The sequence below is a fragment of the Dermacentor albipictus genome, chromosome 9 (genome assembly GCF_038994185.2).
Source record: "Dermacentor albipictus isolate Rhodes 1998 colony chromosome 9, USDA_Dalb.pri_finalv2, whole genome shotgun sequence".
Lineage (NCBI taxonomy): Eukaryota > Metazoa > Arthropoda > Arachnida > Ixodida > Ixodidae > Dermacentor > Dermacentor albipictus.
The window spans coordinates 64,189,193-64,206,410 of record NC_091829.1 but is presented as its reverse complement, the minus strand read 5'-3'; the positions used below and the strand labels follow the sequence as shown (position 1 = coordinate 64,206,410).

Sequence of the window (17,218 nt, the reverse complement as noted above, 5' to 3'; positions counted from 1 at the left end):
GACGTACGTTTTTTTGTGAGGTAATTATTCCTTGCAGGATGGGTATCTTTGCCAGCGCCTGCACTTTCTTGGGTCGCCCGTCTGGATGCACGTTTCGCGATCTCGTCACCCGACTGTACCCTTAGCTACCTTCAACCACATTTGCTTACGCTTACGTAGTTACCGTAACGGACCACCCAACATTGCAAAAATGGAACGCCCTGATACAAGTCTACCAACCAATTCGCTTATCGTACCTATGCTATTTCTCTAGCCACTGAAATTTATTAGCGTGTTAAAGCCCTGATTGTTCTTATAATTATGGGTTGCGATAATAACTTACCCTTGTTTGCGGTCTAAACAATAAAAGCCGAGTTTACGCCTGTAATTTCGTTTCAATGTTCGCTACCCTATCGCCAACTTTCCCTTATGTTTATCAGATGATTGAAGCTCAAATGAAAAGTGAAATTGCTAAATACAACCAGATGCCATTTTATAAACCACTATTGCCACGAAGAAGTACCAGACTTAACTAAGAAATAATTTGGGGGGGGGAACCTTGCATAAATGGCCTATACTTCGAAAGTGCCAATGCGCGTCCATAACGCCGGAGCAATAGCCACCTTACTTTTCAGAACGTGAACGTAAGAGAGACTGGAAATGGCATCTTGGGCGAATACCACCCGCTCCTACTTCACCAGATGCAAAACTCGCACGCTTCGCCACCTCCTCATCTTGTAGTACCATATAGGTACAAAGAAACGGCTTCCCACATTCGCACGGTATTTCCCCATCGTGATGCCCAAGAGAAAGAGTCCTGATCAAATCGGTTTCAATATAGCAAATTATATCCTAGTCAACGTGTATTCAAGGCCCAATTGTCGTCGTCTGGGGTCGCTTACTTCGTGGCCACGTCACTGCTCCGAGATGCAATCGTCACCACATATCACTCCGAAGACTTGCCAACCTTAGCGCAAACCATGCGCAGAAATAAGACCAAGTGCGTAATTCAAACTCATTGAAAGAAAAGGTCACAGAAGAGCACTGCACGCTTATACGGGAAAACAACCCGTGGTAGCACGCTCGGTTCTTTCCCACGTTGTGCCCAATCACGGCAACGAGGCCTATGTAAATTTTCTTTTTCAAAAGGAGTTCGAATATGCTTAGGGGTTTTCTGTTTGAGGAGGAGCTGCTTCTTCTCCCGCCTTTCGGGGCGGGTCCTCGTCGCGGGGCTTCTCCCGCGCATGCGCCGTCGTGACGTGCCTGAAGAGGCCCGACCGCCGCGCGTACCGCCTCCCGCACTCGCCGCACTCGTGCGGCCTGACGCCCTCGTGCGCCGTCGCCATGTGCTCGTCCAGGGCGGCCTTCTTCGGGAACGCCGCCTGGCACAGGTAGCACGCGTGGCGGCGCCCGTCGCACGCGTGGCGGCGCAGGTGGTCCGCCAGGCTGCACTTCCGGGTGAACCTCTTGCCGCACCGCGGGCACTCGTGCGCCTTCTCGGCCGCGTGCGTGAGCCGGTGGTTGTTGAGCGTCGTCTTCTCGCAGAAGCGGGCGCCGCACTCGCCGCACGCGTGCGGCCGCTCGCCCGTGTGCGACCGCATGTGGCGCACGTAGGACGACTTGCACGAGAAGTCGCTGCCGCACCGGTCGCAGGCGAACGGCCGGCAACCCTTGTGGGCTGAGACGTGCACGTCCAGCGTGCGCTTGCGGGTGAACGCGGACGGACACAGGTGGCAGGCGTACGGCTTCTCGCCCGTGTGCGTGCGGCCGTGGATGAGCAGGTTCCCCCTGGCGGCGAACCGGCGGCCGCACACGCCGCACTCGTGCGCCTTCTCGCCCGTGTGCGAGCGCAGGTGGCGCACGAGGTTCCCCTTCTCGGCGAACTCGCGGCCGCACAGCCTGCAGCCGTACGCCTTGACGCACGAGTGCACCACCATGTGCTTGCGCAGGGCGTAGTGCGAGACGAAGCGCTTCGGGCAGTAGTCGCACCGGTAGGCCCGCTTCGCCGCGCGGCTGCCGCCGTCCGGTTCTGACCGATCCGTTCTGCTCTCTTCGGAGGTACTGTAAAAAGACATGACAATGTCAAGATTGTAGTAATATAGGACAGTGTGGCTTGTAGGAGGGCCCAGGGGTATGTAATATATATATTGCGCTTGTTCATACCCCACTATAAATACTGAAGGTTTAATAAAGTACTTTCTACAGTATTCTCCGGGTGTATCCATGGTACAGCAGAGAAAAAAAATATTTAAACATTTTTGCAGATTAGAACGAAACGCATGCGCATTGATCCCGAACTTGTTCGTGAAAATCTGATTGCTATTAAGGTGGTGATTTTTGGTACGTTGGAAGTAAATTATCACAAACGAACCAGCGCAGGAAAAAAATAAAAAGATTAAATTATAGGATTTGACGCGCAAAACCACGACGCCATATATAGGCACGCCGTAGTGGGAGAATAATAAAACGAAAATCAGACATCCACCTAATCTTAGCAATTGTTACAAAGGTTACCCATACAGGTTTCTCAAAAGAAAAGCCTCGCAGTTGAAGAAAAAGTTGTCCTGGTCCCGGACCAGGGCGATTTCTTCAAATGCGAGGCTTTTCGTTCGGGGAACACGTATGGGTTTCCTTTGTAGCAATCGCTACGATTGGGTGGATGTCCGATTTTCCCTTTATTAATTATTCTCTCCATCTTGCTGGTTTCCGTAAAACTATTACGTCAAAACGTAGTGAACTACTTCCGACAATCTGGGGTTCTTTAACGTGCACATAGATCTAAGCGCCACGGGTGTTTTCGCATTTTACGTCCATCGAAATACGATTGCCGTGGGCGGGATTCGATCGCATGACCTTGTTCTTAGCAGCCCAACACCATAGCCACTAAGCAACCACAGCGAGTGGAGCAATCGTGTACCCTTTTGTCAAGTTGTGTTTCTAGTAGTCCCAGCTACCTATGGCGTCTAAATAATTCATTGGCACTAAGCACTCTGCGTAATTTGTTGTGTAATTTTATCAAATGGCTTACATCACGCAGTAGAACATGTTGTGGGGTAGTTGGTTCATAGCTTTGAAAAGCCTTCAAAAATGAACGTTACTGGTACGTCGTTAAAAACATCTGTAGCAAATTGGTGGTTGGACAAACCTCACGAAATCGTTGTTTGCTATTGTACCGTATGACAAATATAATTCAAACGATAGACATGAGACAGTGGAGAATGATAACGAAGTGTTCTATATTGGCTAAATAACAAGCGATATAGTGCAGCTGACTTTTCGCGGAGAAGACGCATCTGCGCGTCATGGCAACAGCGAGGTTCCTTGACAGCGCTTATATGACCAACGAGAAAGTGGAGAAGAGATTAGGAAAGAAATATGAGGGCTGGGTAAGCCAAGGGGAAGTGACAGTGGAAAAGAAGTTGCATCTTCATATCATGAGGAACAATTACGTCAGTACAGATAATTCCAATTGGCTCATTAAAAAAAAATTAAGTATCCTAGCTAGTCCACTAAGGGCCCACCGCTGCAAGAGCCGCACTCAACAAGTTGGTAGCACAAAATTTAAAAAAATTATGGCAATTATTTCGAACACTGAACAGACCCTCGCGACCCGCCGTGGTTGCTCAGTGGCTATGGCGTTGGGCTGCTGAGCACGAGGTCGCGGGATCGAATCCCGTCCTTCATTACGGCGTGCTTCATAATCAGAAAGTGGTTTTGGCACGTTAAACCCAATAATTTAACAGACCGTCGCAGCTTGTGTGCTTGCTCTTGAATTCTAAACACGCGGCGTTCGCGGTTTGCGGACGTCGTTCTTAGAAGTTTTGACGCCACCGTCATCTCTAGCGCCATGGAGGGCACAGAGCATCACTGTTATCTTTGAGTGTGCTACCTACGTGAATCGGAGCTCCAGTCACAACGACATTAGCGAGAGCTATAGACGGGAACTCGCCACGCGAGGTGCTTCCGTGGACAAATGCAGACGCTAATAAAAAAACAACAGCGTTCGCACTTTTCACAAAGAAATCAAAACTTTTACGCAAGGCCAGGAAAAAAAAAAGACCCCGCTGGCTCATCCCCGTGTAAGGGCCGCACCTCGTCTAGATTGCGGAAAAAAGTGCGGCTCTTAGACGAGTGCATAGAATCTGAAGAAATTTAAGCTTCGGACAGTCGGAAGACGAGTAACACTAGATGAGATGTATCAAGCGGTTTCCAATTAGAAGTAAAAGAAAAATTCACTGCGATCAGCAGCTTCTGCTAGTGCTCCGGTACTAGCTTCCGGCCCAATGACGAGTGCATTCTTCCAGTGTTGTCAACGCACGCTTGGCTATTTTCGACAAAAGTTGTCGCCAGGGGACACTGACACGTCTGATGAAAAATATCGCCGCTGCTGAGCCAGAAAAGTTTGATCCATTTTTTCTCGCTCCTAGCCATTGTTCGGAGTAAAACAAGAAAAAAAACGGGCTTACAGTATTGCATAGAGCATTTGTTTTATAGCCGCTACAGCGCCGCTTTATTTCCTAACAGTGTTGCACTTTTTTCATTATTCAAGAATTTTTCACATCCCTACAAGTGGGTGGACGAGTTCAGCCTCTTTTATTGCTCACCACTGCCTTTCGCAGCAAGTCTACTGAAAAGAAAAGAAAGCAGTCGGAGCGAATAGGTGTCTTCTCCAAAGGGTGCGATAAACGCACCAAATATAAAGTACTTTATAAAGGGTACTAATATAAAGGACGGTAATGTTCAATTGAGCGTGCTAACAAAGTGAACAGCACATATTCTTAAAAAGGAACTATTGCGTAAAAATATAGAGGCATTTCGTTAGTTCTGTTATCACTGGCACAAGACTGCATAGAAATTGTTGCTGTAGTTTGAGCAGCCCCTCCCCCCCCCCCCCCCATAGCATGAGCGGCAGGCGTCGACACTAATTCTGACCATGCATAAAAAAAATAATAAACTCACCCAGCATCGTCAGTGACGTCGATTGGGTCTCCTTGATTTCTGGAGCTGCTATGCTCTTCGGCTGCATGCCGGCTGGTGGCTGGTCCAGGTGATGGTTCCTCTGACCTCTCTGACCCTTGTGGTACAGCTGACCCTTCCTTCTCCGAATTTCCTGAATAAATATCGAGACCAATTGTTTACAATAGCGAACAAGCACCATCAGGAACCTAAATACGCTTACCCGATAAACGACTCTGCACACGAGAAGAATCTCCCCCGAGGGATTACTGCGACATTAGTGGACACAACAGATTACATCGCTAAATTTTTTTATCGTGTTCACTCAGTCTATTTCCCCCACGCCTACGACGTGCAATACGAACACTTCTGCAGCTATAATGGATGTTATTTACTAATGGGTACTGTTGGGTTGGTTAGTAAATGGTTCGAACTTCAGACAGGCAATAACTACTTCCCGAATTCGTTTAAGGAAATCAAAATGAGGAGCCTACAGTGCCAGTGCTGTCATTTTTCTCTCTTTATGCGATATACTTCAGCTTAAATGTTTATATGTCGCTTTAACTAATCACTCAGTACAACACATTTCCGCTTATATTCTCCCGCTTCCTATTCTTAAAGAATGCCACTTGCAGCATTGGACGTGGAAAGGTGCCCCCCCCCCTCTCTCCCTCCTCAACCTGCATGCAACATTCATGAACTCCTTTGTCCACGTCGTTAACGACCAAAAATGTTATCTTGTATGTCGAAGCCTTCATAAAGATACCCACAACCTCGCTGTAGTCAAAGGGTGAGCTTGCCATACTTAACTGTAAACCTAACCTAACTTCACTCCTGCTTACCGGGAGATGCAGCGCGCCTGGCTTCCTGCTCCTCGTTACCTCCACTGTTGCACCCGGCGGCTTCTTGTTCGCAAGGTGGCTTGCTCTCCATGCCTGTAATGGTGGCCGCAACAAATGTAGGTGGTGATGAATCAGTTCGTTGGCGGTGCAACCATCGCAAAAACGCGCGGCACTGGCTTTTCGCTTAAGACAGGCTGCACCGTATTCAGCATGACACATTCGAAGCTAGCGTAACATTGAAACGAGCAGTGCTGATAGAACGCATCTCGTTTTCACCTTTCGTTGTTCCCTAACGCAATGCGATCATCGAGGAGATGGCAACAACTTAATTAGTGCCGTCTTTCTAGGACGTCAAGCTTTCTTGTACGTTGCCTGTTCTTTTTGAGTGTAGAAACGTGGCTTCCAATGTGGTATCAAATGTAAGAAATAAAATTGAGCCTGAAGTCAGTTTTACAGGAATTGAGAAAAAATTTCGGAGCATTTCTGCGAAAAAAAAAAACAAAAAAAACATCGTGTTTGTAGGAATCTGGGGAGGAACAACTAATTATTATACTACGGAGTGCACTAATACGCCCCCCGAATAGGCGAAATATATTATGGCTTCAGACAGGGAAAAAAATACGTAAGGCTGAACCTTAGCACACAGCAAATCTATACAAGTGGATGTCATTGTCTTTTTTTCTCCTTTAGAATTCAATGTAGTCCATGTTTCCAGTTTAAAAATTAAGCAGGACCGAGCAAGGCCTCCAAAAGCTATGACGTCACGGTGAGCTGACGCGGGAATTTGATGGCAGCATCGCCAACGTCACTGGATTTTGTCCATTTTTTTGTTCGCTTACCTAACCTCTTCTCACGGTAAAAAGTGACTTTCTTTTTACTATTGCGGAAAAACAGCTAAAATTATTTTTTTCTTTCTTAAAGGGACACTAAAGCTTAATATTAAGTCAACGTGGACGGTTGAAATACCATCCCAGAAACCTCGAAACGCTTGTTTCGTGCGAAGAAGAGACTTATTTTAAGAGAAAATGCGTTCTGAAGCGTCCGCGTACCTCTAGCGCAGTTCAAATCACCCGCCCTCCAATCGAGGAGTATAGACGTCATGGTCTCATAGTGACGTTGCGCCGTCAGTGAGTAAAACGGCTCCCGTAGACGGCGCTACGGTTGTTTTGCACAAAACGCAAACGCGCGGCCAGAAACAGACGTAAGACAGAGCCGACAGCAGCGCGAAAGCGGAACTATGGTGGCTAGCGGAAGGGAAAGCACACGACGATAAGCTGGTTCTTTATTTTATGACGCCAACTTCGACGCTCCTTGCAATGGATGACCCTGACAACGACACATTAGCTCGCGATGGTGGTCTCGTGTTCAGCGATTTGAGCACTGATGAACGTGACCTGCTGTTGAGGGCTCGCGCTGCCGGCGTCGTTGGGTACTACTACGACGGCGGCCTGCTTTGAAAGGCACTTCACGCAACTTCAGTAAGTCGGCGTTGAACTCGTAATCCTCTGGACGAAAGTGCAGCGAGCACTCTACGTGATTTTTCGGCTCTTTGCCAGCACGCTGTGGCAGAGGTACGGCACTTAACCCCTTCGAACGGAGAGGTTCACTCGGTGGCACACAGTGATAACTAACGTTGCATTCGTCGCTGCATCTGCCCTTGGCCAAGTTCCGCGGACCGTTCGCGCATCGCACGGCATCACATGAACGTGACAATCTCGCTGCTTGTTCCAAATGCAAGTTTCGCGAGCCAGCAAGACCACCACAGCACGACGCGATAAAGAAACAACTGAAACTCCAAAGTGCGTGCGGCGCAAAGTCGAGCGCTGTGTCGAGCGAAAACGAAGCCTTTCGATCACCCATACTACTGAAGGTAAAGTCAAAATGTTATTTTTTCTTAGAATCGAATAGAAGTAGACAAGTAGCATTTACTTCCGTCTTATAATCTAATGAAATGATCTTTTTAATACGAGTAGTTGAGTACTAGCGACATAAACTTTGATGAGTGCTTTCGTCATCGGGCTACTACCGGAATGTCGCTGGGGGGTCTCAAATCGTGTCGTGCATTTACCTCCATTTCTCGTTTACTAAAGCTCTGTTCGCGATTATATTGTTGCCTTAGGCGTTCTAGAGCATTGCTTTATCACTTTAACTTGACTCTCTGGTAACCATTAGTGTCCCTTTAAGTGTTCCTAGCTTACGAATAGCAAAAGATAAAACACCCACGACGACAGGAACGCCACCAGCTTCTATTACTACATGTCCTGTCCTCCTTCACTGTAACCTAGTTCGCGTTAGTCTCAAGTTTCAATCGAGAACCAATTAGGGCAGCAGCATGTTTTATCAAACGCACGATGGGTAACTTTTAGTGTGACGCAATTCACACGTCTCAACTCACGCCGAGAGCTTATACTGCACTTTAGTCGGGCACCCCTCTAGCCAGAAGAGAAACGTTCCCACATCAGATCCCGAAGTACGGTGTTCGCACACGCTTTAAAAAAAAAAAGGAACAAAAAAGAGCAAAATAACACCACACTACTACAATATGAATGTCCCACGGGCCTAGCACTTGAAATGCGTAGTGACAGTTCTACCGGAAGGCCACGTATTGTGGGAACTCCTGAAGAACAGCGCGTATGGGCAGGTTGCAAGTGCTAGGCGGCGCCCCGTCTTTCCGACCCCTAGCGCCATCTGACGAACAGTTGCGCGAATGTGGTAGGATTACTCACGGCGTCAGCAACCCGCACTGCGTGTTTGGCGTCCTGTCAAACGATAGCGATGGCGCGAAACAGCGTGCCGATATTAATTTTACCCGGTTTCTGGGAATTACAATATCTTCATAGCTTTTTTCGTGAAAAGAATTTAGGGAAAGGAAGTCGTCTATTTGAAGTGGGGCACGTCTACGACGTGAAGGAAGTGTTGAACTCGCACTGATCGGAAGTGACTGCTAGGTTTATTCCGCAAACGAAAAATAATGCACCAGCGAGATGCGTGAAGCTCAGCGTAATTTACTTCGTTATCTACGGTGTGGACGCATGAAATTGTAGGCGAAATTGATTCTTGAAGATCGGCGACAGCAGACAAATCCTAGCGGGGAGCTGCGATTGCCGTGCTGGCATCGCAAGGAAGTGCAAGGACGCCGCGGTAGTTTCCCTGTACATACATGACGACAAATACGAATCCAAAACATCTCATCCAAGAACGTGGGTCGTATGAACGACTCGTAAGACCTACCAGAGGTATTCTGACGTTGTTCTCCCCAAACACAAAAAAAAGGGGATGAACTTACCAGCTGTGTTATACTACGCTGGGAAAATATTTTCGCCCAAGTTACTGGAAGTGCGATACTTTTATGTTGCGATTTTTCAGTGCGTGCAAAGGAGGTTCCAATAAACCACGTTGTCAAAAATTTGGTGATCTCATCTGCACCTTCGTTGATATGCTGCCATGGGCGCAGAAGAGTGTATGCCAGCTCAGCCGGCTGCAACCCCTCCTCAAATCTCTCAGCAAGCCCTAGCGCTGTTCGAATGGGAGAGGATTGGGAAAGAGTTCCACGGCTTTACTGCGGTACAGTGTAGGAACAAACTACTTTTAATTGTTTGATGCATATCCTGGTACGCACTGCAGGCAGTGGCGTAGCAAGGGGGGGGGGGGGGGGGGGCTCCATGTGCAAGGGGCCAGTGGGGGGGGGGGGGTCATATACGTCTGGAGACACAGAAATTGTGGATATCCTCGCCTTCCTCCAATAAACCCGGGGGAGGGGGGGGGACAGCTAGAAGACCTATGGGCCCCGGGTGCCAGACGACCTAGCTACGCTACTGACTGTAGGTGTCCCGTTGCTGCCATCATTGCTGTAAAAGCAAAGAATTCAGAGTTATAACGCACTTGGCATACCGCCGGAACATAAAACAGCTTATGCCGTCGGACGAGCGCTATCCAGTGTTGACGCCGTTCTGCTTCATACGGTCGGCTTGGAAACCTGTAAAACTTTGTTCCTCGTGAGTTGGTGTACGTGCTGCTGCAGCCCACTACACAACAGCTCGGGTTGCACTTTGGCATTGCTCAGAAAAGGCAACAGCTACGCGCGAAACAGTGCGCATACAGGCTTTCCGAACGCAAGCGCGCCGGTCGTATCCGGCCGGTTCTGCGCTCGCCGCCGCGAGGGGCGCCCTAGTAGGCGCGGGAACTACGTTCGCAACCTGCCTATACAATTTCTTTTCCCTATGGTCCACTCTGTGTAGGCGCACGAAGCAGCGGCGCAAGCCAAGTCGCAGACCGTCAAAACGTCTCAGGCTAATAATTAGGCAAAGTGCACGTAAATGTCGCCGCGCGAATGATTCCAACCTACGTCGCAATGGGTATCTGTTGTAGCCGTCGTTTACAGCTCCTTCGCTGTCCAACCGCGTTCTCAACGGGGATCGCATGCCATTTTTTTTCGTTTATCTTGCTGGATAGATCGTTCATAAACCTTGTCGGCTGTTCGAACCGGTGAAATGCGCACCCCTAGCAACAGCCGAACACGTTGGCCGTCTCGCGCGCTGTAGGCCGGCCGTGACTATAGCACGGTCGCCTTGGCAACCGCCCCGGCCCAGCAAGTCAGCGCTATGCCAGGACTGATAAGCGCGCCGAGCCAGCCGAGTGAGCGTACTCCGGGACATACCGGCTGGACTCGGTGTGGTTGGTGACGTGCGCCCTGCGGACTGTGCAATGGCGGCATCTTGCTCGCGGTGGACCCGTGGGTGCACGGGGACACCTACAGTCATCATTTGCCTTCACCGCAGCGCCTTCTCGGCGGAGGGAGGGTCTACAACGCGATGACAGTGATTCGTAAGTGGCACCCAACCCCGACGCGTTGGGAACTCCGTTATACCTAGCTGCTAAGGCAGATTCTTCGCGAGGATTTTGGAAAATGAAATCGCGCCCTCGTACCCGAGCCTTTGTCTCGCCACGTTTTTGCTGCTAAACTTTAGGACGCGAGTGTTGTATTCCCGCGTGCATGTCATGAGTAGCACTGATCAGTTTGAGGCGAGAGACCAATTGCACTGATTTGACACGCCATATTTCATTGCGTGGTACCACACCGTGCATTTGTGTTGTTCCCCGATAACCTAAATATTCTGAAATCCCCTTCGTTGTAGTCACTTTCCCCTGAAACAAACATGTTTTACGTGTTTTGCACTGCGTATTGCTCGCAGGATGACTACAGGACAAGTTACGCTCTGCCTTACCATCAAGGAATCCAGAAAGCAAATACTACGCAATGGCCAGCGAATTTTTTTGTCGGTAATGCGCTGCGGGATCTGTGCCAGTGTCGCACCGACCAACGCAAAGGAAAATCTTATACGATGGTTGTCTGTTGACGTGCTGCATTGAGAAGTAAACGGTATTCTCTGCCGCAAACGATGTGCAGTGCCACGTCTCCTATATTTGCCGTCTTGTCGTACGGACGACGTCTTTATCACGCCGTCCTCAATTTCACTGTGGTCATCGGTCCAGGTTCAACTGTTTTGGATAGCGTTTAAATGTGCCTATTGAGTGGTACTCGGCAGCCTTTCTCAAATGATCTGAAAACCCTCTGAAAATAGCATTACCCCGTATAAGGATGGCAACTAGTTATAACTGTAACACCCACAATTGGAAGTATTCATACATGCGTTTATCTCAAGGTATCGCAAGACAGTGTACCGACAACACTTCACGTGCAACAACAAAATGTTGCATATGTAGCGTACTTTCAAATACTTTCATGCTGTAATAATGGTCAAGAAGAAAAATCAAAAGAAACGTTAGACATCTAGCGCTTCTTTGGACAAACTTGTGCGCATAGAAAAAAAGAAACACCAAGCCCAACGGTTACGGCGAGTATAAGGTCGTCGGTCATAAAATTGAACCCAGTGGTAACGTCTAACCACCAGTTATTGTAAGGCAAGACATTCTATAGGGTAATTGCTGCTGCTTGCGTAGAATAGATAATGCAAAACGATATTCACGTCGCGCGCGCAATCTGATTAGACAAGTCTAATACAACATAGACTAGAATTTGTGGCCCTTCTTCAGCGGGCTGCTATTTCTTGCCGGTGACTACGGGAACTGGAGCAGAGCACGAAAAAGAAAAAAAACACCGCAATAGCGTTCGACCAGTTCTTATCACAAGCATGCCGCCACTATTCACTTGCCGTGGTTTTGCCATCGGCTGCCCCGTGATTGAATCGATTCAATCACGTGATTGCAAGCTGGCGGATCTGCCTGTTGCGCCCACAGCTCAGGAGAAGGCTCGAGAATAAATGCGCTTGGTCTAGAGGTGCGGATAGTGCCGATATATGAGTTTTAGTTGGGCGTCCGCAACAGCTATGCGTACGCGGGAAACCAGCGTAAGAGACACTGCGCATGCGCGGTAAGCAGGCGCACGCGTGGTATCTTGCGTGCGCCCGCAGCTTTTTAAAAAGCTGCGTAGCGTCCGCTGCGGCCTTTGAGGCACGTTATCACGTGTTCTAACATGTCCACGAGAGCGCATTTTTTCGATATTGCTCCGGCCGAGCATATGTCTTCCGCTTGTCGTTTGACCGAAACTGTGTCAAGCCGACGCGCGTCAGAACAAAGCCTGTGAAACTTCTGTAACAGCATTGACAAAGCAGGCGCGCTTGTGTGCTTTTCCGTGGCACATTGAAGCAGACGATTACTTCTCTTGTTACTGGCTGGAACTCACTCTCGTAGACCCTAAACACAACTTTCAAGCTTAAAAACCACGCTCTATAACCAGCTTGTCTCGCAAACAGAATGTGCTGCGAGAAAAACACGGGTCCAAAAATCTTATCTGTCTTTTCAGAGGCCGAGAGCAGCAGTGAGAGCTTCAACAGCGCGGTTGCTATGGCAACGTTGACGTTTCGGGTAGCAGACCCAGTGCTCCTTCGCGAGAAAAATAGCACGTGACTTCCGCCACACTTTATCTAACACCGCCGTGCTGGCCGAGACCTCTCCCACGTTTTCCTTCCTCCACTTGTGTTGCCGGTCCCGAAATGTTTGGTGTAACAGGAGCGTCTTGCAACAAGCGTTAAATTAATGATGTTCCACCGAAGAATGTTCACCGGCGAAAAGTGAAACAATGTTCGAGTAACAATATGCTCAAAGCGAAAATACCTATCGTAGTATTAGCATACGATAATAGAAACACTAGGTATCATCAAGAAGACTGCAGAGCTCTCACGCAGTGCTTCACAAGCAACGACCGCACCGTTTCCGGCCACAAAAAAACGCTTTCTTTACTAGCGAGCACAAACTCATGCAGACAGTGCAACCAACTAATCCCGCCGGAAGAGGGCCCCGTTACAATACAATATAACGAAAGCTTGTTTTGTCGACCACGCATATCGTCAACACAGGCAGCCAAATTATCCGGTGTGGGTGCTTCGGGGTCCTTAACGAAGCACTGCTACTGCCAGCTAGCGCTCGTACCTCTAACTGTGGGGCTGCGGACGTCTTTGCACACCCACTCAAATATTCATCTGTAACCGGCAAAGCAGGCGCATGCCCAGACACCAAATAAAGCAGCGCAGGCAAATATCGGGAGTCAACGGGGAGCTCCTTCGGGCGGTCAGCATTGCCGCTCGATTGCGGAGGCGTCCTTCCTCTTGTTTTTTTCCCCTCCCCCTCCCCTGTGTAGTGCTGTTGAGATGTCCTTACAATGGGAGCCAGTTACGGCGCTGCACTTTTCTATAAAATTTCGTTCCTTCAAAGTCACATACTACTACTACTACTACTACTACTACTACTACTACTACTACTACTACTACTACTACTACTACTACTACTCTACGACTACTACAACTACTGATACGTAAACGGACACATATATGCCGAGCCCGCCAATGCAGTCGCGACTCTAAAAGGCCGACTACGCTCGCATATATCAAAAGTTACCGGGAGACACCCATGCGTATAAATACGTTGGACAGAGCCGCAGTTGTCATGTCCTTGTGAGGGTTTTGCATTGGAGGAAATTTAAAGCAAGCCGCGTACCTCCGTGCTTCGCTGCCAGCGATGCGTGACCGCTTAAGCATATGGTTGTACACTGTGTTAGTACACGGCATTCAAAATAGAATTGTACAGGTTTTTTACATTGTTGTCGCGAAATGTCCCACTGCTTTCACGCTGTCAAATTTCGTAAGGGCGGTGCAGCGCCCGTCTTTCTCACGTTTAGGATAAGGTTCTTTTGTAATCTTGGCACATTGGTCGAGGCGCAAGTCAACTTCGGACGACAACAAATTATACACTTGCTGACGTGGTACTGTGTGAATGCGCCACACGTGGCCTCTCGCCTCAAATAAACGCCACACGTCATCACCAATCTGTAAATGTGGCTCCAAGCCGGAGGGCTGTGTTGTTAGCACATATCAGCTTGCTGCGCAACATCATTTCAGCTTCGGACCAACTACTTCAATATTTGAATATTTTTAAACGCGTTTGGAAATATCATGAAGCTATAGCACTGGCGGTCCGTTTGCGTAACAGAAACAAAACTTTATCGTGACCCAAGTCACATTGACACACCTGAACAGCCACATTTAGCAACTAAACTAGAGAAATATCGGGAGTCTATTTTTTTTTCAATCAGAGTTCGTGTAAAAAAGACTTCGGAGGTTAGTATCGCGGAGATCTAGGCGCGAGAGAAACGACTCGCCGAACGGGCGCGTATTCGTCGCGCAGCGAGAGGCGCTGAAGAGCGTGAAAGTGTGCTGCTTCTGAAAAGCCAACGTGCGCGACGCCGTGCGGCAGCCACGGGACCTATACAGACACGTCCGATGTGCGCACTAAACGTGATGTGCGTCTGTGCCGCGTTTACACGGGCGCCGCACACACACACTCAACGCTCACAAGTGCGTGATCATCTGCGAAAGCTTTCGCTGAACACCGATCCCCAAAGGTGTGTGGGATCCGCTGTGATTTCATATTCTGTTTTCTTAGGGAACATTAAGCCCAGAGCATGGTACAGCTGTTACAAACGAGCGTTACAGTGTAACGATATTTTCCCTCTTATCACGGAGAATATCGTTACGTAGACGATAGTACACTTCACGGGGTGCCTGTTCGTGCGGTATGAACACAAGAGACGCCTCACTTACCAAGGTGTTTCCTCTGCTCGGCCACAGTACAGAAAGGAGATCACGCCGCGGCGGTGTCCTCTTCGTCGTTGTCGTCGTGTCTCGCGTGCATGGCGGTGTCGTCTTCTCGTTCTCCTTCGTCTTTCTCGTCGGGTAGCGGTGCTCTCGGAGGCGAAAAACAATACAGGGAACTGCTCTTACGTATTCGCACATCATTACTCTTAGTTACTGGCCACTGCCACGCGTGATTGTAGTTTAGGCCATTCTATTGGAGTTAGGGCGACCTGCAGGTCATCCTGTTTGGGGTACGTTCCAGCTGGCGCAGTCTGTTCTTGGTCCTTGCTCTAACTTTTGTTTTGCGACCTGTGTTCTTGTTTTTTTTTTCTTTACTTCCCTTCTTACTATATTAAAGTTCTCTTTTTAGTCTCTTCATAAAATTTTAGGCAGCGTTGCGTACTTTCGGTGGCAGTTGCCTGCCTGCCGCCTCCCTCGTTTTCCTCACCACTGTATATCTTTTCATATCGAATAATAATAATAATAATAATAATAATAATAATAATAATAATAATAATAATAATAATAATAATAATAATAATAATAATAATAATAATAATAATAATAATAATAATAATCTTTATTATTATTATTATTATTATTATTATTATTATTATTATTATTATTATTATTATTATTATTATTATTATTATTATTATGACGCTGCACATATTGTGCCCTGTTTGAATATGTGTAAAGCACGACTAGATGCACGAGGAGTGCATAAGGAGTGTTTGTGTTTATCCAGTATGAGTGCAAAGTGAGACTGAAAGCTTCCTTTAGGTATGTTACTGCACAAATGCAATGTCTTGTAGACAAGGCACATGTGGATAACATAGCGGCAAACCATACGTGTTTGTGGGGGTCACTTCAGTGTTTCGGTGCCCACTTTTCTACGCCATTAGTATGGAAATTTGTATGGGTTACCCGACCGCCCCTTGGAGGCGCAGATGCGACCGTCCACGTGGCTCACGTTGCGCAACGCATGCGCAACGTGAGCCATCTGCTCCTGGGCCCTTTCCCCCATCTCATCGCGGCTCTCCGCGTCGCGGACTCCTCACCCTCTTCATCAGCGGCCAACGACCCGCATCGACAGGCCGTGATTCTCCCCTCTACCCTCCACTGCTGGAGCCGAAGTAGTGTGAGCCATCGCTCCTAGATGGCGCCGTTGTCTCGCAGCCAATAAAGCCCCTCAATCTCCCAAAGTAGTGCCATTCACTTCCCTCCTCCTCCGCTCGGCGCGGCCTCGACGGTGGCGCCACTGGTGGTGGGCCTGCCGTAGCAGACGACGGCTAACACGCTACGGGAGGAAATCCGCGAAAACGTTCGTTCGAGTCCTGCGGAGCAGTTTTTTCAATCTAGATCTTGCTTTGTCAGTCGGTAACTGGCCTTAAGAATGTCGTGTCGGATTTGCGGAAGAAATAGAGAAAAGCACCATTATTCAAGGCGTATTTAAGGCGTAAAGCGCGCGCACGTTGAAAGTTCGTGTTGCTGAAACACGACACAAGCACGCGGTGTGCTCAGACACGCGAGTAATTACCAGAGTTTCAGGTTTTGACAGCGCGAAAGTATGTGCACGTGGTTTCGTAGGTTAATTTACGTACCTGCAGGATGCTTTTGTTCGGCCGGCGCGTGAGAGATTCCGACTGTCTGCGATCAGCAATGCCTGGCAGCAGGGCCGTTTCTGTTCCTCGCCTTTTACAGATGTACGTAGCTCATGCACAGGTTGTGGTGGCCATGAGCAACGTTTTCACACATAGGCGGTATAGATAATTTTAACAACGTACCAGCATATGAAGTCGTTATTTATTTATTACAGTGCAAATGGTTAGAATTTGATAGAAAAGAAAGAAGGAACTTGATGGGACAACTGGAAAGAGGTTCAGAAAATAATTATCCCCCTCCCTCATTGGCACCAGCAACACTTTTGTTGAAGTGCTAATTTTATCTCTGTATACTACGTGCGTCTGTATTCTTTTGCGTTGTAAGTTTTCACAAGGAAGCAGTGTTGCGTTAACTGGAACAGTCAAGGCACACAAGACAGAAGAAAAGTTGATTCTTGGGTTTTACATCCCAACACCACGATCTCATAAGGCACGCCATAAGGGGGGCTCTGGATTAATTTTTTTTTTTGCAGCTGGGGTTCTTTAACGCACCCCCAATGCACTGGACACGGGCCCGTTTTGACACGGGCGTCAAAAGAAGAGGTTGGAGGAGCCGTGTCACTTCACAAAGCCGCGCGTTCTTTGCCACTTGCTCGAAGTCAGCCCGCCCGATCTTGTGAATCCACAC

At 48.4% G+C, this 17,218-nt stretch overlaps 2 protein-coding genes across 4 annotated transcripts in view; one reads left to right on the top strand and one right to left on the bottom strand.

Moving 5' to 3' along the window:
- Positions 1-757: 757 nt before the first annotated feature.
- LOC135921839 (gastrula zinc finger protein XlCGF57.1-like) lies at positions 758-15,021 on the bottom strand. Its single transcript, XM_065456213.1, has 4 exons — positions 14,894-15,021; positions 5,778-5,870; positions 4,939-5,089; positions 758-2,040 (listed from the first exon to the last, which is right to left on the bottom strand). The coding sequence occupies exons 2-4, from the start codon at positions 5,866-5,868 to the stop codon at positions 1,143-1,145; spliced, it is 1,140 nt and encodes a 379-aa protein (XP_065312285.1). The 5' UTR covers positions 5,869-5,870; positions 14,894-15,021; the 3' UTR covers positions 758-1,142.
- LOC135921838 (uncharacterized) overlaps positions 10,015-17,218 on the top strand; it is a 32,678-nt gene continuing 25,474 nt past the window's right edge. The window contains exon 1 of one of the 3 annotated variants that reach the window (XM_065456212.1): positions 10,015-10,601. The gene's annotated coding sequence lies outside the window, so the exon portion shown is untranslated. The remainder of the gene's footprint in view (positions 10,602-17,218) is intronic. The other 2 variants (XM_065456209.1, XM_065456211.1) reach the window with 2 other exon arrangements.